At 43.2% G+C, this 23393-nt stretch overlaps 1 protein-coding gene across 1 annotated transcript in view; it reads right to left on the bottom strand.

Moving 5' to 3' along the window:
• BPIFC (BPI fold containing family C) overlaps positions 1–18497 on the bottom strand; it is a 39688-nt gene extending 21191 nt beyond the window's left edge. Inside the window, exons 1-6 of the mRNA XM_061124162.1 lie at positions 18411–18497; positions 10493–10628; positions 8767–8887; positions 3836–3964; positions 2042–2197; positions 1853–1916 (exon numbers count right to left, since the gene is read on the bottom strand). Of these exons, the coding sequence (XP_060980145.1) occupies positions 1853–1916; positions 2042–2197; positions 3836–3964; positions 8767–8887; positions 10493–10628 (606 nt within the window). The 5' untranslated portion in view covers positions 18411–18497. The remainder of the gene's footprint in view (positions 1–1852; positions 1917–2041; positions 2198–3835; positions 3965–8766; positions 8888–10492; positions 10629–18410) is intronic.
• Positions 18498–23393: the final 4896 nt, after the last annotated feature.

Genomic DNA, 23393 nt, shown 5'->3' with positions numbered 1-23393 from the left:
TTGCCCCATCAAAGAATGAGCTCTTGGCCTTCCTTCCTGTGGCATGACAGGATGTGTGCCCAGTCCATGTGCTATGACACCTGGGGAACCTGCTGAGCCTCTCCTGATGGCAGGGACGCCCCTGCCTCTCCCCTCCACTGTCAGCATGCCAGGCCCTGCCCTGGGAGAGTTAGAGCAGGGACTTGACTTCCTCGCTGGGCTGCTTTGAGAGCTCATTTGATCAGACATCTTAGATCAGAACCCCTTTTGGAATCAGAAAAGCAATCTTGAATCTCTCCCAAGCACATCTGTAGGAAGGAGAAAAGGACCAAGGCGGGTGCCGTGTGCTAGGCGTGTGCTGAACATTCAGTGTGGGGGCTACACGCAGAGGCTCAGGAGCCTGGCTGCCTGGGGTTGGATGCCTTGGCAAGTTCCTTGGATTCTTTGGCCTCAGTCCCCTCATCTGCAACATGTGGATGATAACTGCATCTGCTATGTCATAAGCATTCAGTGAATGTTAGCGATTGTTAACCTCATTTTGTCTTCACTACAGTCCTGAGAGGCAGGCACTACTGTCCCTTATTTACAGATGGGAAAATTGAAGCTTAGAGAAGGTGAGCAAGTAGATCAGCAGGATTTGAAATCAGGTCTGACATGGCTAGACCACTGTGTCCTTTTCCAGTGACACAGAGGGAACCCTAGAAGCAAAGCATCTATGAGCTCTGTGTCATATACAAACTCCAGGCAAGCTTAACTACTGGCTTCTTGTTGGAGGCCAAAGGACCATGGCTTGTTTTGAACAATGGATGAGCAAGGGTGGGGTCTCTGAAGGTGACAGCACTCTTTCCCAGCCACTCTTTAACATGCACGTTTGCTGGAAGTCAGCACCTTTCAGGTCAGGATGGAGAAAGATAGGAGAGCTTCAGCATCCTTGGACCAGCCGGGCAACCTTGTTGGACAAGCTGCTTAATGTTTCTGTGTGTTGACTTCCTCATCAATGTTCATTATGCACCTCCTGCCTTCTGAGCATTGAATTCAACACAAGGAGGATGGAGACAACCAGAGACCATCCTTGGCCCTCTTTTCCAGAGATGAATCTCCTTTCTTTTCCCTGTCCTCCTCACCCCTCTCCTTGTCTCTTCAGGAACATGTGAAGTGTTCAGGGAAGATACTGTCAGAATTGGAAAGAGGGCTCACCACCAACTCCATCTTTTCCTTCTTCAAACACTGACTTCTGGAATCAGGAAGTCACCTTAACTTATACTGTTTCACTTGGCTGGAAATATCCATTCTTTTCTCCTATTCCTTACCTATTCAAATCCTACCTGTAATTCAAGGCCAAGTTCAAGTCCTGTACCCTCCAAATATATCTCCCAGGATACTTCCAGTATATATTTATTTAATTTTTCCATTTCTCTGAACCCCTTCAGTTCAATCTAAAGACCACATAGGTATGTACAAGATTCAAGTACTTATTCAGTTAGTTTCACAAGTCTGAACTGGGTTTTCCTAAACAGATGAGCTTATTCCTTTTTCATATCCTCAACAGACTCTAGCCTAGTGCTGGGCATGCAGTAGGCACACAATAAACCAAATCTTTTTGATTGTTTGCCCACCCTGAGGTGAGGATTTGAGGGAGGGAGTGCTGTTTTATTTATCTCTATATCTCTAGCACCAATCATAGTATTTGGCACAAAGCAGGCATTTGAGAAACTATTAAGCTGCAAAGGGTAATGTTTGTGAAAGTGCCTTGGGGAGTGCTTAGCACACAGTTGGTGCTCAGGCAAGGTTTATTGACTTAGAGTTCATCAAAGCATGGTAGAACTGCTGCTGACAGCATGTCACTGTGGCTGGATAATCTTTAAGGACTTACCATTTCATTTAATTTCTTTAAAATGGGTTTCTCCATGGGCTCAGCAAAGGAGTTATACAGGACACTAGGGGAAAAAAAATTTTTTTTAAAGGCTTATACAGAGTCATATCTAGTTAATAACCACCCCTTGGAGCTGCCTGAGAATCCAGCCACAGTCCGGCCACTGCCCCCCAGGGTCCCCTTTCTCACCTGAGCTCTCCAGAAAATGAGACGTCGGCATGGCTCACTTGAGCATAGCAGTCTTGGAGCTTTAGGATCGGGTGACCAAAGTCATTTCGGGACAGGACAACTATACCGGTGAAATAGACCCCAGAGAGAAACAGGTCAGCTGCTCCTGTGTCTTGGCTATTGAGAGAAAAAGTGCAAGGTTACCCATGCCTGGGCAGGGGTGGAGATGGATCTTGTTCCTCTGAATCTATGCCAGAGGAGGGCTTACCCATAGGCTCTAAGTCCCACGAGGGCAAGAACATCATCACCTCTGGATTCCTGGCACTTACAACACATAGGAGTGGAGCTGAATGGCTACTTACTGAACAAATGAAGTAACAAATATGTGAATAGTGACAGTTCTAGGGACCTTGTAGGTATTTCATCCTGAGTGCTCTGGCCCCCATCATGGTTGGGATGTTTTAATATTAACCACAATTCATATATGAAGCTTGTTTAGAGGGAGAACACAAGGGTAAAGTGGCCACAACTTATTTAGGAGGGGCATCTAGATGGGCAGGCGACACTTAGATGTCGTCTGTGAACTCCTTGATGGAGTTCATCTCCAGGCCCCAGGATTTACCTTGTGGCCTGACACAGAATAAGCACTCAATCTATGGTTGATAAGTCAGCAAAGAAAAGAATAATACATGAATCTCTGCTTCTTATCAGGAAAAATGTCATTTTTCTACTCTCTGCAAGACTGGAGTTCTTGAGAGGGAGATGAGTGGTATTCAGTACCATTTGTAAATGGATGCAGTAGGCACTCAATCAATGGATGTTGAACAACCAAATGGGTGAATGAATGTGTTATCCTGGGGCATCAACCTAGGCAGACCTAAGCGTTACACCCAGGATAGTGACTTGCACATAGTAGGCAGTTTGTAAGTGCACCTTGAATTTGATCCTTTCTTTGTATAGAAGAGTGCAAAGGCCTTTTGGTAGAGGCAGAATTGGGCTGAAGCTGACTACCCTCCTCCAACCTCCTTGTGAGGTAGGAAGACTTGTTTCTCAGCAGTTGCCCTTACAGTTAAGGAAGCATGTTCAAAGACTAGCTCAAGGTCAGATGGTGATTCACTGGGACTCTGAAATGTTAAGCTCATGCCCATGCCTCTAACAATCAGGGACTTCTAGCTCTTAGGAAATCTTAAATGGCACATTGATCAGTGACTCTGCCACTCGTGCTTTTCAGGCCCCTCTCCCTTGTCCCCAGAAAAGATATTCTGTTTTAAATCTCTCCTTGAAGAATGTGCTTGAGAAAGATGGTTAATGTTAGGTAGTTAGAATAGGAAAAAGGAGTCCAAGATAGCGGTGGTTAAAAGACAAAGAAAGGGAAAAGCCCGCAAAAATAGAACAGAGTAAGGTCTGAGGACTGGAGTGAAAACATCAAGTGAAACAAACAGCCCTCCTGGTTAGCTCAATTTACCTAGGGCAGGCTCAGGGGGAGGAGAAAAAACATAAAAAGAGGAGCCAAAGTTGAGCCTCTCTCTTCTTTTCTCTTCACTTCTTTTGGGTTGGCCCGCCCTACACTCAAGGATGTGTTTTCCTTTGCTTGCCAAATAAAACTGAGCTGTAATCGACCTGTGACACTGGTCCATCCGTCGCTTCAAATTTTTGCTATGACGAGACAGAACCAAGGAAATCGCACACTCCCTCGACAGTTAGCAATTGAGGGAAAGAAGCCTAGTGTCAAATACATTGGCAAACATGCACAGTTTTGATTTTTTGCTCCATTTCTCCCCAAAATAGCAGCAGAGTTTTCAGTGAAATACTCACAAAAGTGGAGACTTGACTTCCCAGTCTGTGCTGATGTTGGTAGTTCCATGGTTGGTCAGGGCCCTGATTCCAACGCCAGGAACAAAGGCGAGTGAAGTATTTGGAAATGAAAAGGCATTGATTTTTATGCTGTAAAACAAGAAATAGAAGAATTAGTGCAACTCTTGTAGCACATATTTCAGTAAGGCAAACTCAAAACGCAGTTGTAGAACTTCTGAGAGGAACAGGCAATTATGAATTCCTATAGAGGAAGGGGGCTTCCTTGGTGGCTCAGATGGTAAAGAATCCACTTGCAATGCAGGAGACCCCAGTTCAATCCCTGGGTCTGGAAGAGTCCCCTGGAGAAGTGACTGGCAACCCACTCCAGTACTCTTGCCTGGAAAATCCTATGGACGGAGGAGCCTGGTAGGCTGCAGTCCATGGGGTCGCTAAGAGTTGGACACAACTGAGTGACTTCATTTTCACTTTTCACTTTCATGCATTGGAGAAGGAAATGGCAACCCACTCCAGTATTCTTGCCTGGAGAATCCAAGGAATGGGGGAGCATGGTGGGCTGCCGTCTATGGGGTCTCACAGAGTCGGACACAACTGAAGTGACTTAGCAGCATCAGCAGCAGCATAGAGGAAGGGGTCTTCCTTGGTGGCTCAGATGGAAAGAATCCACTTATAATACAGGAGACCCCAGTTCAATCCCTGGGTCTGGAAGAGTCCCCTGGAGAAGTGACTGGCAACACACTCCAGTACTCTCGCCTGGACAATCCCATGGACTGAGGAGCCTGGTGGGCTACAGTCTATGGGATCGCAAAGAGTCGGACATGACCGAGTGACTAATACTTGCTTGCTTGTAGGTATAGGAAGGACCCTCAGGTTTGCACTGCAGCCTCAGGGTACTGCTTCCTAATTCCCTTCAGACCCTTGGCAGGAAGCCCCTTGTATCTAGTGGAGGGGAGAAATGAGCAGGTTTAGAAGCAAATTTGCAAGTTATCAGTCTCCTTCAGTTTCTTTAAAGACAGAACATCGGCATCAGGATCTTTCCCCTCAGCTGTCCCAGTGTTTCTCAATGGGGGGAACATTCATATTTTGGATGGGACAACTATTTTTTGTAGAGGACCGTTGGCAGGATATTTGGCATATATTCCAACTAAATGCCAATAGTTCCCCCTCCCTCACAATCATCAGGACAGTAAACAGCCTGCCTTCCCTCCAAATGCCCTCTTATGTGGACAGTGTCTTCCCTAGTTGAGAAACTTACTTTATAGTATGAACTCCCTCTAAGGATTCTCTGAGTGGTCACTGGCCACACAGGTAATTAGAGGCAGTAGGTGGCAAGCAACAGACATAGTTTGATGGCCATGTGCCTTATGATAAGTTATGATTATGACCATTGATTGAGCAATTGCTACCTGCTTAGGTACTGGAGTAAGCACTTTACATGCATTAGCTCATCTTAACCCTCCCCATAATCCTAGGAGGCCACTGCTGATTTTGTAATCTGCCGTTTAGTGATGAAAAGATGAGAAACTTGGCTGAAGTCATATATAAGTGGTAGAACCAGACATGGAAGCCTCCATCTGTCGTGAGGCCTCTTAACCACTAAGCTATTGCACTACAGATAACATGCAAAGGACACTCAGCTTGGAGCCAAGTTTTCTGCTAGCTGTATGGCTTTAGCGAAGACATTTAAACTCTTCCAGTCAATCACTTAAAAGAAGAGTGTCTCATGGGAAGGCTGGGAAGACAAATGAGATCATCTGTATGTAACTGTTGCACAGGAGAAAGCATTGTTATAAACTAAGATTAGGGAAAATTTTAAAATGTGACAGTCGAAAAGACATGATTATTACTATTTCCTCTTTTTGGCATCTTTTCCTATCTATTCTCTGTCAAATGTCCTGAGTATCACTGTGGGAAGACAATGGTAGAGATTATTGTATCTTGGAAATATTTTCATTTTGATACATATAGGTCTAACTCATTCTTTGTAATTGCTACAGAGTAATCCAAGCTGTGGATTAAAAAAAAAATCTTTGCTTTGTGTTTGGACATCTAGGATGTTTGTGTATCTCTGTATTATAGACAATGCCACAGTGAACATCCTCATTCATGCTGTTTGTGTATATGCTTCTCTAGGGAGGAGAGTTGGAATTGTTGGGTCAAAGAGAACACCTAAAAATATCCTTGCAAATCATCTCCTAAAATAGCACTGCCTGAAAGAAATATAATGTGAGCCATATATATAGTTTAACATTATCTAGCAACTTAGCAGCAGCAGCAGCAGCAGTATTAAAAGGGAAATACTATCATTTCAACATGTAACCAATATATGAGATACCTTATTTTCCTTTTTTGAAAATAAGCCTTCAAAATATGACATGCCTTATACTCATGATATACTTCAATCTAGATATTGAATTTTCATCATAAGTTTTTTGTTGTTGTTGTTTAGTCGCTAAGTCATGTCAACTCTTTGCAACCCCATGGACTGTAGCCCATCAGGCTCCTCTGTCCATGGAATTCTCCAGGCAAGAATATCGGAGTGGGTTGCCATTCCCTTCTCCAGGGGATCTTCCTGACCCAGGAATTGGACCTGGGTCTCATGCATTGCAAGTGGATTCTTTATTGTTTGAGCCACCAGGGAAGCCCTTCATCAAAACTACTTGACTGTATTTAGCGTTGATAAACTTTTCAGCTGAAAAAATTAAAAAATACGGTTCTCAGTTGTACCAGTCATATCTCAAGGGCTCAATAGTCAAATGAGGCCAGCAGCTCCTGCTTGACAGCCAGATCTGAAATTATTGTCCCAATTTATCTGCTCCCATTAGCAATGCATGAGAATACCTGTTTCTCCTCATCTTTAACTTCACTTTATATTATGGGATTCGCCCTGGATTTTTCTGCTGTGGCATTATCATCAGTGTAATTAAATCACTAATTTTGTAAATATATATTTAACGCTCATCTCTCTCACTGGACACAAAGAGCATGTCTGTGTCATTCTCTGCAGTATAGCCTATGACTAGAACAAAGACTTAGTACACTGTAGGTGCCCAACAAACCCTGGTTGGATGGCTGGGATGCTGTGATGGTGGTTTAGTCACTAAGTAGTGTCTGACTCTTGCAACCCCATGGACTGTAGCTGGCCAAGCGTCTCTATCCATGGGATTCTCCAGGCAAGAATACTGGAGTGGGTTGCCATTGAATGACCAGCTGTAGAGCATCTGCCATATTAGACCATGAGGCAACTGAGGCCAGAGGCAGAGTTAAGGATGGGGGAGGAGAAAAATATAAGACAGTTGTGTTCTGATGAAACTGTGGGGCTTCAACAGGATTCTTCCACAGCTTCATTAGAGCTTATTATTTGTGAGACAAATCTGTACCCCGAGTTCATCTAAGTCACTCTCATTTTCTGTCATATACAGCCAAACCTTACTTCTGATTCGTGCTATCACACATAGATACCCCAGGGAACTGAAAGACCTCTGCTTTAAACTATTTCTCTTCTTGATCCAAAACACCTGATGATTGTTGAAGATTATCAGTTATACCTCAAAGGAAATGTGCCAGTTAATGCCTTGAACTGGTTGTGGCCTGAGTGCAAGAGCAGTGTCAGTGTCACGGAAGTCTAGACGTGTCCGGAAGTTGCCTCTACCTCATTGCCACGTTGAGATCTCTGCCCACAGCAGGTGGACTGGCACCTCGCTGGGCACAAATAGTGCTGGGTGCACTGGGTGCACAAATAGGCACTGTGCGTGCAGCACTATTCCTGACAATCTCTGCCCTTTGCCCCAGTTTCTGATGTTGCACCTGCCTCCTACCTACCCCTGAAGAGTCCCCCACTTTCCTCCCATGGGGAGCATGTGTCTTAGAGCGTGGGCTCTCCTCCTCCATTCCTTGATTGATGACTAAAATTTCTGCTCTGCTTTGCTGAACCTGGTCTCAGCTGACACAAGCAGCATTGGGCAAGAGAAGGACCCAGTTGGGGTCTCCTCAATGGAAGAAGGAGGGTAACAGTATAACCTCAAAACTCTATGCTGGGTGAAACAAGGATCTGGATCAATGTGGCAATTCTGTTGTTCTTACATTGATGGTTTTACACTATCATTAACTCTATTAAACTAATCCATGTTCAGCAGCTTCAGATTCTATGAAGTATCTTCACATTTGTTATAACATCTGACTTTTACTGTTTACTGATTTTGACATTTGATTTAATTGCTTTAATGTGGTAGAAAAGATTGTAACTGCCTCCAGAATTCTTCTTAGGAAAAGCAGTTTATTGGAGAGAAAGTTACTTGGAAAAGCATTTAGGAAGATTCTTTGGTACTCAGGAGTGGGTGGAACTGCTACGCATGAAAGCAGGGGAAGAAACTTACATTGTTCCAGAGAAGCAGAGAAGGAGGGGAGGTATAGAGAGCAAGAGGGCAGAAGGCCACGTGCCTTGTAACCCATTCCTATGACCTCTGACGTCTTGACTAAACTTAACTAAAGTAAGATAAGACTTGATGAGAGTAGATTATGAAACTGAGATTGAACCCTGCATCCAGGTTTATGGGGGTAAGCAATGGAACGAACAAGAATTTCATTTAGAATCCCGGGGACAAGGTGGCCACAGTTAACATCTACATTCAGTTACAATTCTCATTTTAGGGATGAGGAGAGGACATTGAGACTCTGAGCAGATGTGTCAGGGGCACACAATGAGCATGCCGCAGAGATGTGACTTGGCCCCACGTGTTCTGACCCAAATACCACACGCTCAGTCAACTCCATGACTCCTCTCGCTTGGGTGAGTCATCTGATAAGCCTGTCACCAAAGGTTGGTTAACTTCTCCTCTGTCTTGGTGTTACACCAGGACTCATGGTGGCATAGCCACAACCTGAGATTTTAAAGATTAATTTCACTGCTAAAAATGCTCTTCTCTTTTACTTACTTGGTAAAATTGTAGTTCACATAATCGATTTTCAGAAATTCAAGAGACTCAGAACCTTTTAAATCTGGCAGCTTTCTCTCCTTGGCCATTTGTTCGATCATCTCCATTCCAGCTTGAACAGCTGTGAAGCAACCAAAGAAAATGATTATTTTTTAATTAAAAATTTTAACTGGACTTTTTAAACTGTTTATTTGGTTTTTTTGGTCATGCTATGTGGCATGTGGGATCTTAGTTCCCCACTAGGGATCAAACCTAAGTCCTCTGCATTGGAAGTACAGAGCCTTAACCACTGGATTGCCAGGGAAGCCCCAGAAAATGTTTATTGATAAAAAAGATGCTGATGGCATAATATCATTAAACACATAAGTGAAATTTATTAAGTAAAATCATGCCCCTAGATACTTAGAAAACAAGATGGATATTATTGTTCCCACTTTGTAGAAGAAAACACTAGTCCTCAGAGAGGCTAATGAAATTGTCCGAGACCGCAGAGCTAACAGCATGAGAATATGTTAACACAGGACAGTGTTAGGAAAAATGTAAAGTATCATTATTATCTTGTTTTGCAGATGAAGAGACTGAGCCTCAGAAAGGTTAATTCTTGCCTGAGTCACACAGCTGAGAACCGGGGGAGACCATGGTCAAATCTGGGCAATTTGACTCCAGAGTTTGTGCCTGATGGCCAGTTCCAGAAAATGATATTACACTGTCCTCTTTCTTGCCCAGATTCTTTAAATTCAGGAATTTTGGATCTGAGATCCTTGGACGATTAGAAACTCTTCAACCCCCTAAAATTCTAATAAAATATTGTGAAGTGTGTGTGTGTGTGTCCATCTAATTTTTCAGGGGAGAGGGTTCACATTTTCATCTTATTCTCAAAGGATACCAGCACCCCCCAAAATTGAGTAACGACTGCTTTCGTTTAATTCTGGAATAAGCCCATCTTTATATAATAGCACCACAGAACATGCTTCTCTGAGCTTGTGGAGAAATAGAGCCTTCCTGCCCATCAGAATGCTTGAGAAAAGTAAGTCACACAATAACAAAGAATGATCTTTTCATTTTAACCTTCTCAAGGAGGAAGCTTTGTTTTTACTCCTTTCATTTTAGCTTAAGCTCATTTCCACTTTTCCATTCTTGTTGGAAATTAAGAAGAGCAGATTTATCCTCTGTAACACTGTGAATAGCATTATAATATGGAGATATAAAGACAGAGGTAAAGGATAGAAAGATGGAAACAAAAGCACTCGCAGACAGCTTAGGTTTGAATCTCAGCACTTTGGCTCACTAGCTTGTGTGACTCTGCAAGTTACAAAATCTCCCTGTCCTTCACTTTCCTCATCTATTACATGGGGATGTTAGCAACTGTGGCGCCATCTGTTCACATATGTGAAAATAAAGTTGGTAATCTTCATTGGGAATTTGCTATTGTAAGATTCTGTTCCAAGTGCTTTATACGCCCTAAGATGTTCACTGTGTATGCATGTGCAAGGGAAAGAGAGGTGGGGGGTGGAATACGAGTCTGTGGCTGTATTTAGATATACCTATTGTCAAGAGGATTATTTTTCAAGCAACACTTTCCCCTCAGCCTTCTTAACATCTCTGGATCAGCCCACTGTCGAGCTTGTCTCAGTCATGAGATACCCCAATATGAGCTTCTGGATTGGGGTCAAAGACTCCACTTGGGTGGTGAGTACAGCCTGGCTTATGAAAGCATCCAACTCACCGTAGTCCAGGGCCCGCTGAGTAGCCCTCGCCTTGATTCCAGGGTAAATGGCCTGAGCAGATGAGATGCAGAGATTCCACAGGAGGAAACATCCCCAGAGGACTTGGACTTGAACTTGGGCCATCTTTGTGCACATCTGCAATTAGCCAACATTTAGAGTTCCTTTATTATTATTATGCTTTCTTACTGGCCAATCCAACTTAGCACTTCTAAGTTTTCTTATTTCATTGCTTACTTCCAGAACTCACTCACTCACTCCATCCATCCATCCATCTAACCATCCATCCAGTGATCACTTATTGAACACACCAGAATATGTTCCAGGTGCTAAAGATGTAGAGATGACCCATGTGTGACGTCTGACCTCTGCTTCCCACAAAATAGTGGATGAATCAGACAAATATACAGATGATTGTAACACAGTAAGATATAATGCAATGCAATACAAGAGTCTTACAATAAATGTAACAACTTGGAGATGTCTTGGGAAGGATATGCTTTGGATATGGCAGTGGGATGGAGGAATTCTTGAGTTCTAGAAAAAATGAGTCAGGAGTTTGGAAAGGTGGCCTCAGCGGATGTGAGACCAACACTTATCTGCTTTAAGATTCTTGTTGACTCTCCTTTGCCCACAGGACAAACAGGTTTAAGCTCTTATCATGGCAATCAAGGCTTTTCATAACTGGCTCTGGACTTCTTCCGTGCTCCTGACCCTCCTCTCCTGTCTAAGTGAGGGTAGTGCTCTGAGCTGTCCACACCGAGCTATTTGCTATTCTTCAGTTTGCCAGTTCTTTCACAATTGAGGGTTTTGTCTTTAACCCTCCCAATATAAAAATACATGCACATGCATCTCTTTCTGTCTCTCTACCTTTGGGTCACATACCCACATCTGTGTGGTGAATGCATCCTCCAGGGCCAGCTCCACAGTTCCTTCTGGGAAAACTTCCCTCACCAGGCCATTTTGGGCTCTTTGCTCTCTCCTCTGTGCTTCCACCCCACTTTGTACAACACACAAGCGTCCATCTAGGCATTTGACACAAGATGAACTTGCAGGCAGGCTCATGTCTTCCACCACTATACCTCCAACTACTGCACCAGCCATTATCACTTCACACTCACTTCACACAGACAATTACAACTGTCTCCTCACTGGTCTCTCTGCTTCCCTTGTCCCCTTCTGGCTATTCTTCACACCAGAGTGGGCCTTCTAAAATAAAGTCAGATCGGAATGGGGAACACATGTAAATCCATGGCTGATTCATGTCAATGTATGGCAAAAACCACTACAATATTGTAAAGTAATTAGCCTTCAACTAATAAAAATAAATGAAAAAAATAAATAAATAAAATAAAGTCGGGTCTTGTCACCTCTGCCCCCATCCTGTTAAAGCCCTCCAGGGGTTCCTCATCTTGCTCAGCATAAAATCCAAAGCCCTTCTACCGACTGCAAGGCCCTGCCCGGCCCACACCTCTACCTCCTCCTTTACTTTCCTTTGCAGACACACCTGGCTCATCTGGACCCAGCCCCACCGGCTAACTTCATCTATCTTGATCACTCTAAGTAGCCTGGATCTCAGGTCTTTACACTTGTTGTTCCCTCTGCCCGGCAGAGTCACCTTCCAGAGCCCACGTGGCTGGGCCTTTCACTTTCTTCAGGTATTTCGAGTGTTATCTCAGTGAAGCCTTTCCTAATCTGTCTAAATGAAACACACTCCCCCACGATCTCCATATTCCCCATGCCTCCCTTGTTGCACTTTTCTCCAAAGCACTAGTTATCACCTAGCATAGTTTCCAGTTACTTGTTTATTTTCTGTCTCTCCTACTAGAATTTTAAGGCTTCACCCAGAAGGGCTTCATCACTTCAGCACCTTGAACAGTGACTGGCATCTATAGGCAAATATTGATTGAATGAATGAATGGCTTGTCTCTTCCTTGAGACCATGCAGTGGGCCAGGTGTGCCTTTGGAGGCCCCACAGTACTCGGTACAGGCCTTGATTTTCACATGTACAGTCCTGCATTGTGATTGTCTTGTCTGTCTTACTTCTATAATTCCAGAGTCTAGTACAATACCTGGCACATGGAAGACATGAAAAAACTTACTAAACATCTTCTCCAGAGAGAAAGACCACATCTTATTCACTATTACCTTGCTAGTGGTTGACATAGACCAAATGTTCAATGTACATATACTGAGTTAATGGATTCAATGAATAAGGTCACTCCATTTTCTTGATGAATGAAGCAGAGGTAGCAACAACATCAGGGATACAGGTTTCTCCTAATGACAGTAGAGTGAGTAATGCATTTACAGGCCTGTTTCTAGTTCTGGGAGTTTACAAGCTGGGGGACCTGTCATTCCTGTATTCACACAGATACCCACGGAGTTAACACACAAACATGAAACTAGTCAGGGAAGCACTTGAGGGGGTGGTCAGGGAAGAGGAAGTTATAGGAGCTGTGTATTTAGACAGAGGGAGGAGTCAGGCCAGTTGGGGCAGGGAAGGACCCCAGAGGGGCTGGGATTCAGGAGCAGTCCAGATGAAAGGGAAGGTCACTGTAAGAGGGGTTTGTGTGTGCGTGTGTGTGTGTGTGTGTGTGTGTGTGCATTAGAGAGAGAGAGAGAGAATCTGTGCTTGGCCAAGATAAACAAAGGACTTCCCTATAGCTCAAGTGGTAAAGAATCTGCCTCTGATGCAGGAGACCGGGGTTCAAGACTTGGGTCGGGAAGATCCTCTGGAGAAGGGGATGGCAATCCACTCCAGTATTCTTGCCTGGAGAATTCCACGGACAGAGAAGCCTGGCGGGCTACAGTTTATGGGGTTGCAAAGAGCCAGACATGACTTGGTGACTGAACAACAACAAAGAAAACGAACATTTGTGTGTGCCCTTGGGTTTGGCCATAGAAGTGGGAATGCGATGAAGCAGACAAAGGCGCGTTGCAGAGAATTTATCTGAAAGGAGCACAGCGGTCTGACCAGGGGAGGGAGTGTCCGAGTAGGGCTACTGCTGGCTTATGTTGGGCTTTTGTGTGAAACGAGAAAGGGTGCCCTCTGGAGATACACCCGCCTCTGTGGGATCAGCAGAGAATGATCCAGGCAATCCCCACACTAGTGTATCCAGCTTGGCGGCAGAGAAAGGGCTGCTCCTCTCACCCCTGGGGCTGGCATTCTGTCCAGTGCGCAAGCTGCCCCACTCATGCAATGGGCTTATGCTCAGATTGGTGAATACTTATAGGGGGCATTTTGCTAGAGGGCCATGAGATCGAGAATTAGAGTCTTGATTTGTCTGTTCTGCATTGCATAGATCCACCTTCAGGTATGAGAAGAGGCTGGTTCAGTCAACCTGCTTACATTTGTCAGCTGATCTGTATATCCCTTGTCCAGAGAAGTCCCCAAACTCACCCCACTGTTGTTGTTGTTTAGTCACCAAGTCATGTCCGACTCTTTGTAACCCCGTGGATTGTAGCCTGCCAGGCTCCTCTGTGAATGGGATTCTCCAGGCAAGAACACTGGACTGGGTTGCCATTTTCTTCTCCAGGGGATCTTCCCAACCCAGGGATCAAACCTGTGTCTCCCTCATTGCAGGTGGATTCTTTACCATTGAGCCACTGAGGAAGCCCCAAACTCACCCCATGTTTCCTGATTAATACCCACACTTAGGCTGTTGCCCTTTACTTAGCCTACAGAAAGTCGATGCATCCTTAAGTTTCATTGTAAACACAACCTTCCTTCTGAAGCCATTTATGACTTCCCTAAGCTAATCTTTGGAGAAGGAAATGGCAAACCACTCCAGTGTTCTTGCCTGGAGAACCCCAGGGATGGGGGAGCCTGGTGGGCTGCCGTCTATGGGGTCGCACAGAGTTGGACACGACCGAAACAACTTAGCAGCAGCAGCAGCAGCAAGCTAATCTCATTTCCTTCTGAACCCTCAGTCAAAATATATATTTATTCACGTGCCTATATTTCCAGTTTTTTACTTATTGTCTGTATCCTCTACCAGAATATAAGGGCTGTGAGGGCAAAGGCCTTGTCTGGTTTGGAGGTTTCAAAGCCTGGCTCTCTCGGAGTCTTGGACATAGTGAGTGACTGATAAGTACTGATAGAGGGAATCAATGAATCATAAGCAAAGAAATAGCCTTTATTTTTTCCTTGAATATGACATACCTTATTCTTCTAGGAACACATTCAAGAGAACCCCCTGCCCACCTGAACCAGGTGCCAAAATGTCCAAAAGAGCAAAGTGAGCCCAGAAGAGAGATAAACACAACATAGATATTCCCAGCAGAATGCACATACATTGAAGTTTATTCATACAGTGGAATATTATATAGCAGTGAAGATGGATACCTCTAGCCACAAACAACTAAAAGGAATAGGATTTATTTCACTCTACATTTTATTATAGCTCTTTGCAGAGGTGGTTAAAGCATTTATACACTAGCAGAGCATATTCATCCATTAGAACAGATGCTGGCCACAGTTCTAGAGCAGGGCTGGGGAGGTGAGGTCCTGGATCATGGGTGGGACAGAGGAAGTCTTGGAGGAGTGGCCAGTGCGGGTATACTGGGGGTGGGGTGGGGGACCCAGAGTAGTGACTATGTGCTATTAGATACTGAGGTATTGCAATATTTTAAAACTGCTATGACCTCATGCATTCAGTGTGGTGTCTCGGCCGTATGGAATTGGCCTTGGTAGTAAAGGATAAGCTACAGAAAGAAACTGGACAGTGCGGAGGGCAGGGCCAGGGGTGCAGCGTGAGGGAGATGAGGGTGAAGACAACACTCAGGAAAGCACAGAGGAACGAGAGTGAGAGCCGAGGAGAAGGAATTCTGCTCGAAGAGGGTCTCTCTGCTCAAGCAATGAGTGATCTGAGGGTTGGGGGAAATATGAGGGGTGGGATAAATGAGTGTGAGGCTCTCCATGTTCTGGGAGACAGGATGACATCAACAGCATCTTATACTCAGGGAGGATGCAGGAGTTAGGTCCAGCTGGACACTACTGAGTGACTGAACACGCATAGCACGCCATCTATCCTAGGCCTTCCTTGATCCTTTAGCTATCCTGGGAGTGGTCCAGGGGTCCTTGAGAGAGGGATAGGTAGGGATGGATGGGACAATGGGAGTAAGAGGAACACCCCTGGGGCTTAGATTAGTGGCTATTTACCAACTGGTATAGAAGTATTTCCACATTTTAACAAAGGATGAGGCCAAACTGATGTGTAGTCATGTTAATATCACTGTAGGCAAAGAATTATAAATGGATGAGTCATGCCTAGGCAGACATAAGAGAGTTTTTTTAATTGAAGTATAGTTGATTTACAATATGTGTGCAAAGCAATTCAGTTATATATATATATATGTGCATATATATGTGTGTGTGTATATATATATATATGTTTGCTCAGTCTCTTCAGTTGTGTCCAACTCTTTGCAACCCCATGGACTGTATATATGTGTATATATATATATATGATATATGTATCATACACAGACACACACACACAGATGCACACACATATATATGTGCTGTGCCAATGCAGGAGACGCAGGTTCGATCTCTGGAGGAGGGCATGACTACCCCCTCCAGTATTCTTGCTGGGAAAATCCCATGGACAGAGGAGCCTGACAGACTACAGTCCATGGGGTCACAAAGAGTCAGACACGACTTAGCACCTGAGCATGAGCATATATGTATATGGTTATTTTCCATTATAGGTCAATATAAGAGAGGGATTTTTAAAGTTAATTTATTTTTTAATTGAAGGATGATAATTGCTTCACAAAATTTTGTTGTTTTCTGCCAAACATCAACATGAAGCAGCCTTAGGTATACATATGTCCCCTCCCAGAGAGGGATTTTTTAAAAGGAGGAAAAGATTTCATAATAGTGGAAAGAAATGAATGTTAGACCAAAAAGTCTATACTCATTAGATGTATGCAAAGTAAGGCAGAAATTATCTCTGCCTGGTATATAGTAGGACCTCAATAAATATTTGCTAACTTACTATCCAACTGGTTACAAGACTCTTGTTAGCTAAGGAAAGTTCTAGAAAAGGTTGAAAACAATGAGAAAACCAAACCATCATATAAATAGTTCTCTATTTCTACAGTGAAAAACCACAATAAACCAAAGCAGAGATATTACTTGTGAGTGGAAGAGCAATTAAAATGATAAATTTATATTTCTTCACTATTCACAAAACTCACAACACTAGTATACTTCTGCCATTTTAGACATGTGGACACAGAGGCTTAGAGAGTTCAAATGACCTGTCCAAGATCCCAGAGCAAGTCAGACTCTTGGGAATCAAACCTGTTCTTCTGGCTCCTAATCCTAGTGTTTATGATTTTTTCTTCATTTAATGACTTGATAGTAATACACTTTTCATTTTCATCTGGGAATTTTAAATAGGGGTTGCTTGATGCCATCTTTTATGTGGAAAGATTCATTAAGTGTCTGGAAATTTTCAAGTATCAAAGTGCAAATCCATTTGTAATTTCTTGGGCACAAATGGAGTTTTAAATTTCCTCCCAGCAGCCAAAAAACTTGTTTTCACTTCTCGGTTCAAGGAAGTTTCTGAAGTGGTCTACTTTGACGGAGATTCAGGAACTCAAAGCTGCATAGAGAAAACACATATTTTTCCTCTCGAAATTTTATGAGTGAGTAAAATTACTGGGCTATAAAGGAATAGATTGTATGTAACTTTCAGTTGAATTGTTTGGTTAGGATGATGATTTATGGGCAGGGGAGGAACGGAACCTTGTCAAACAAGGAGATGACTCCTAAAAGGTTAGGTAATTTGGCTGACAAGTAAGGACAGGGTGAGTTGCCTGTTAGAAGAAGGGATCCAGGATGATTTAAAAACCTGCCAGCAAGTTCCCTGTTTTGTTGCTTCTGAGGAATTCTTCTTTCCATTACTCAAAACCTCAGAAGGCATTACATTTCCATACCAGTGTCCACACAGAATAACACTTCTAAATTAAATGGCTTTTGCCTGAGCCATTCTGATGACTAGAAATAAGAAAACTCACATACGACTTAGGAAAGTCCTGAGAAATATCAACTTACCATTACTGCTCTTGAAGGAGAGCTTTGGCAGACTCCGGAAAAATTAAAAGGTGTGTTGAGTGAATGAAATGTGTAGCCTTTAAAATAAAGGCAAAGTTTGAGAAATTAAGTTCAATTGGTTTAAAGAAGCCTAGTCTATAAGAATATTCCAACCTAATGGTTAAGACAGATAATAAAATTGGTAAGAAGTTTAAATCAACAGGTATGGAATATAGGCAGACTTGAAGAATATTTCAAGGGATTCAGCCTACACATTTGATTTTATACCAAGATCTCTAATGACAAGGGCCTTGAAAATTTACCCCAAGTCTCCCCACCCTTGTCCCCCCAAACTCCATACTTTACACAAAGGAGTTACAAAATTCAGGTAGATGGGAAGGCTGTTTGCTCAGCAGGATCCAGGTCACTGTTGTGGTTTAAGACCTGATCCCAAAGCACAGAGATCACTGAAGTTCCCGTCTTAACCACACCAGTAGAGAGACAAGTTAGAATTTCTTGCCACTGTGCTGGGTTCCCCACTGGAATGGAGGCAAAAATAGAAGTCCAAACTACTGAGCCCCACTTTTGAAGGATGCAGAACTAAGCATGTAGTCTAAACCAACTCTCATTTCTATCTCAGAGCTGTTCACGGTTTTCTGGGTGGGCTGAGTGACATAAAGAAATAAAGCATAGGTAAAGCTAGGCAGACCAAAATAATTCAGGATATGTGACGGCTGGCTGTTCAAGGGGTCCTACCAGATCTGGGTCATCTCCAGCAAGAGAGTAGTTCCCGCTGGGACACTGTGTACTGGCAGAGACTTTAAGGTGGTTCAAGATTCAAGTTGGTTCAATCTTGGTTCAAGATTCTTACCTCAAGAAGAGGAAGTATCCAAAGCCAGGGAGCAGCTTCAGTTCCTTCTGCCTTTGAAGTCGATGTGTTCTCCACTGGAGCCTTGAACTCATCTGCTGCAAAGATGATAATTAAGTCTGAATCATCTAGTTGTGAATCTTTTTAAAAAGCCTCTTTCAAAATGTGATACATAATTGCTTCACTTCAGTTACCCAATGACACGAAGACATGAATGAACACTTCAGTCTCTACCTAGATGAGCAGACAATGCCACCTATGCAACAATTATCTCCCTAACACACACACACACACACATACATGCACGTGCACACACACACACCCATCTTGAGAAATTATTATGGCTACTTTACCAGAAAGCTTCAGAATTCCAGTATATTACAAAAAGGTGCTAAGTTGTATTGAATTGGAAGAGGAAGACTTCTTTCTGGGAGATTAAGTTGGTTTCCCTTGGTCAGGCTGCCTGCCCTGAATGGCGCCACTACTGGAGGTACCTTCAAGGATACCTTCTGGACTTTCAGTGGATCAGATTCACTCTGAAAGCATGAGGTTTGATAACCAGGCCAACCTAGTTACCGTCTTTATCTCTCAGGGTAGGATCACAGAAAGTATCTCTAATTATCGGCTCCTTTTTCAGATTATTAATGACTTTCACTCCCAGCATTCCTTCAAAGTCAGTTTAGGTGGGCTCACCAACTATTTTGGGACTTGGTATCTACCCATTCCCCACTCCCACCCCCCACGTTTTAGTCATTGCACTTTAGATGGCCAGGTATCTGATTACATGAAGCATCTAAGGTCTTAAATTTACAATTTAAGATGGGGTGATCCACTGTTCTGGTTTACCCAGGACACAGGATTTTCAGTAATAAAACCAGGAAAGTCCAGGAAAACTAGGAAGAACAACGCGTATGTTTGCTTGGCATTGTCTGTACTTCTGACAGCTTTTAAGTTTCTCATCTAGCACAGCTCCCGTTAAAGGTACCTGTTTAACTTCAGTTTTCCTAGGGGTAAAGTGGAAATAAAAATAGCATCTACCTTAATAGGTGCTTGTGAAAAAAAGACGTTGATAGCTGTCTTAGTCTGTTCAGGCTGCTATAAAAAGTTTCACAAGCCAGTCTAAGCTCAGCTAAATGTATAAGCTAAGACATAGCTTATAAACAAGAAATCTGTTGCTCACTGTTCTGGAAATGGGAAGTTCACAATCAAGGGGCCAGCATATGTCTTGGTTAGGACTCTGTTGCTCAGCAGGATCCAGATCACTGTTGTGGTTTAAGATCTGGTTCACAGCTAGATTCTTTTGGCTGTGTTCTCACAGGGTGGAAGGACTTAAGAATAGTTTTGGAGCCTCTTTTAGAAGAAATGAATTCCCCAAGTGCTACCTACTAATAACATCACCTATGGGGTTAAGATTTCAACATATGAATTTTGGAGGGACACAAACATTCAGACCATAGCAGTAACCTAGGAGAATGTGTTTTTGAATTGTAAAGCACTATAAAATCTTTATTCATAGGTATGTGGTCATTTCAATGGTGATAGGAGCCTGAAGATACTCTCCTCATAGAATCAGTTGTTGCCAGTCATCATAGACTAGTTCATTCATTAAATCCACAAATATTGGGCACCTACTATGTACAAGTTCATTTCAGTAAAACAGACAGAATTCATGTCCACATGGAGTTTATCTTCCAGCGGATGGAGATGTAAAATAAACAGGCAAACAACAAGACAAACCAAATGTGTAGACTGTGATGTGCTAGGGAGGAAATAAAGGAATGTAGTGGTGAAGGAGGTGGTCTTATAATTGGTAGGGTGATGCAGCTGAGCGGAGAAGTGCTTCCTCTGTTAGGATGGCTCAGGAGGGCTTCTCCGAGGAGGTGTATCTGAGTTCAGATCTGAGCGTTAGAAGCCAGACAGAAAAAGCCCTGAAGGGATTGGGTGGAGGGAGTAGCCAAGGTGGGCAGGTGTGTCTGGAATGCAGTAAGGGCAGAAACGATGATATTAGACATGTAAATGGCTGCATCAGGTGGGTAGTTGGAGTTCCCAGGAGAGGTCGATGAGAAATAAGAATTTCCGAGTCATCATCCACAAGATGGAATTAAATCTGTAGAAGTGGTTCGGTCATCTGAGGCAGTTTCCCATGGTACATGCCCTACAGGAGGAGTATGGGGTCATTTCAGGTGCTACACAGATAAACACGTGGGATTGTAGTGTATTTTATTTATTTTAGTGTACTATAAAAAACCAAGAATCAGACATGGAAGAAGATGAATGACATAATACATTGTATGGGAAAAAAACTTATCAAGTATCTGTGAACATTCCTTTCCTTCCCTCTGAATCTTCCCTCGGAGGCAGCATTGCTGTCTCTTCTCTCCTGCCCCTCTTCTCTTTCTGTCCCTCATTCCCCCACCTCCCCAGGAACTTCTTACTTCTACCTTCATCTCCTGCTTCCCCCAACCCCGTCTTTCCCATCCTCATTCCTTGTTTCTGTCAGGAAGACTTAGACCTTGATTAGCCTCCTATTTGCATGTCAGACCCATTAACCAGCTGCATAAGAATCTGCTCCACTTAAAAGCATGCTGAAGATTGTAAAATACTAATAATTGTATTTTTTCTGATGTAAATATTAATTTTTATTTTTGGCACAAAGTACTGAAAATCTAACTCATCAGTGTTGTGAATCCTGGGATTTTTGGCATAGGATTTGGACAGAAGTCTTGGGAAGCATGGCCTGGATGAAGGAGAGGAGACAGGATGTGAAATGGGGGGAGGGGGAAGCCTATCCTGTAGTCCGTGTGGTTCTGGACTCACACAGACTTGCCCTGCCCACCCCAATTGCCCACTCTGGGAACTTGAGCAATTTACCTATTTCCTTTGGGTCTCAGAGAATCTTCTATAAAAGTGGTTATCACATTTACTTTGAAAAGTCATTATGAGAATTAAACTAAGTGAGATAGCATATGTTAAGTTTTTCCTTCACTGTCGATAATTTAGATGCCCTATTACTTGTATTTTCTCTATTATTTTCAATTAATAATTTAAAAGATGTTTTAAACAACTTTTACTTTGAAGTAGTGTACAGAGGTTAATGTTCATATTTATATTTATTTTTTACATTTATCCTCTATTAGGAAATTAATAAAATTTCCCCTTTAGATAGTTTTCCCTTTTAAACAAATTTATATACACTTTAAGAATTGGGTTGATTTACAAAGTTAATAATAGTACAGCTCATGTGTGATGTGGAATAATTTTGGAAAAACAGTCTCAGATACTTGGAGTTTAAGACACGAAGATAAAAGAGAGTACAGCTGGTCTGTTTTTATTTTATTTGTAAGGGGCCTTAGACATTACCTCAAGCCTTCCTTTCTGTTGGAAGAATCATTTTCTGGTAATTAGCAAAATTCATCGTTAAAAACAACAAAGCCAGCAACATGATATCCAGATATCCAGTTTCATTATTTATTTTAGTCTTCCAGATTTAACTAAGGATTTGCTGGGAATTCCTACTTATCCAGCCTACCTATGATGACAATTGAGAATGCAAGATTAATTTGGTTTGTTTTCAGTCAATAAGTAATGTCCAACTCTTTGCGATCACATGGACTGCATCATGTCAGGTTCCTCCATCCTCCACTATCTCCCAGATAGTCCACTGAGTCAGTGATGCTATCTACCCATCTCATTCTGTCGTGCCTTTCTCCTCCTGCCTTCTAAATCTCCTAGCATCAGGGTCTTTTCCAACTGTTGTAGGAAGGGGGATCCCTTCCAGGGCCGGAAACTGGACTCTTGTCTACCACTCGGAAATGAATTGTCCGAGGAGACACATGTGCTGACAAAGCAAAAGATTTTATTGGGGAAGGGCACCCGGGTGGAAAGTAGGAGGGTGAGGGAACCCAGGAGAACTGCTCTCCCGAAGTCTTGGGTTTTATGGTGATGGGATTAGTTTCCGGGTGGTCTTTGGCCAATCATTCTAATTCAGAGTCTTTCCTGGTGGCGCAGCATCACTCAGCCAAGATGGATGCTAGCGAGAGGGATTCTGGGAAGTGGACGGACAGGCAGTGTCTCCTCTCGACCTTTCCCGAAATCTTCTGGTTGGTGGTGGCTTACTAGTTCTGTATTCCTTATCAGGATCTCCTGTCATAAAACAACTCATGAAAATGGTTACTGTGGTGCCTAGCCAGGGTGGGCGGTTTCAGTCAGTGTGCTTCCCCTAACAACTCCCCCCTGAGAGACTTCATACTCAAGATATTTCTTGGGAATTGGGGTGGAGGTCTCTTTCTTCTGTAACTTCTAATTTTAGTATATGTGCTGCCGAAGCAAGCACTCTTCTGTAACTTCTTCCTACTGTGCATGGGCATAGGCCTGCCTAGCAGAGAAGAAGTGTCTCTCTACCTGATCTAAGTCAATGTATTTTTTGTCTGAAACCAGCATTCATCCTTGTAATAACAGCAATTTAGTTGGAAACTGTTGGCTCCTCTCAGAGATGAAATAGACAGGGGCCAAACAGGAAACCTAACAGGATGGTCATCACCGGTCCCCAGAAACGGGAGGCAACATTTGGGGTGAGGGCTGCAGGGTTTGTGACTTTTTTTTTTTTTTTTGATTGGTTGGTGGTGAAGCAACAGAGCTGTGCTCCAGGAATCTTGTGTTTAGTCTGAAGTTACCATCCTCCACCTGGGTGGGGGCTCCAGTTCTGTACAAGAACTCAAAGACACTGTTATGCATATTTCTTTGAGGTAGGAACAAGGACCCTGTCTCAAGGCTGTACCACATTTGATTGTTTCTCCTCTGTTTCTGTATCCTCTCCCTTCCCTGAATACCAATTGCTTGAATCCACCCTTTGGAACTCAGGGAAAGTCAAGGAGGCTGAATGACCCTATATCCTACAGAGAAGAAATGGAGAACACACAGCAGATCTGTACTCCAGAGCCCCACAGCGTCTTGCTCAGTTTTAATTTAGGGATCTGGGCAACTATG

Source organism: Dama dama, chromosome 22, assembly GCF_033118175.1.
Source record: "Dama dama isolate Ldn47 chromosome 22, ASM3311817v1, whole genome shotgun sequence".
Lineage (NCBI taxonomy): Eukaryota > Metazoa > Chordata > Mammalia > Artiodactyla > Cervidae > Dama > Dama dama.
This window is presented reverse-complemented; position numbering and strand designations above follow the sequence as displayed.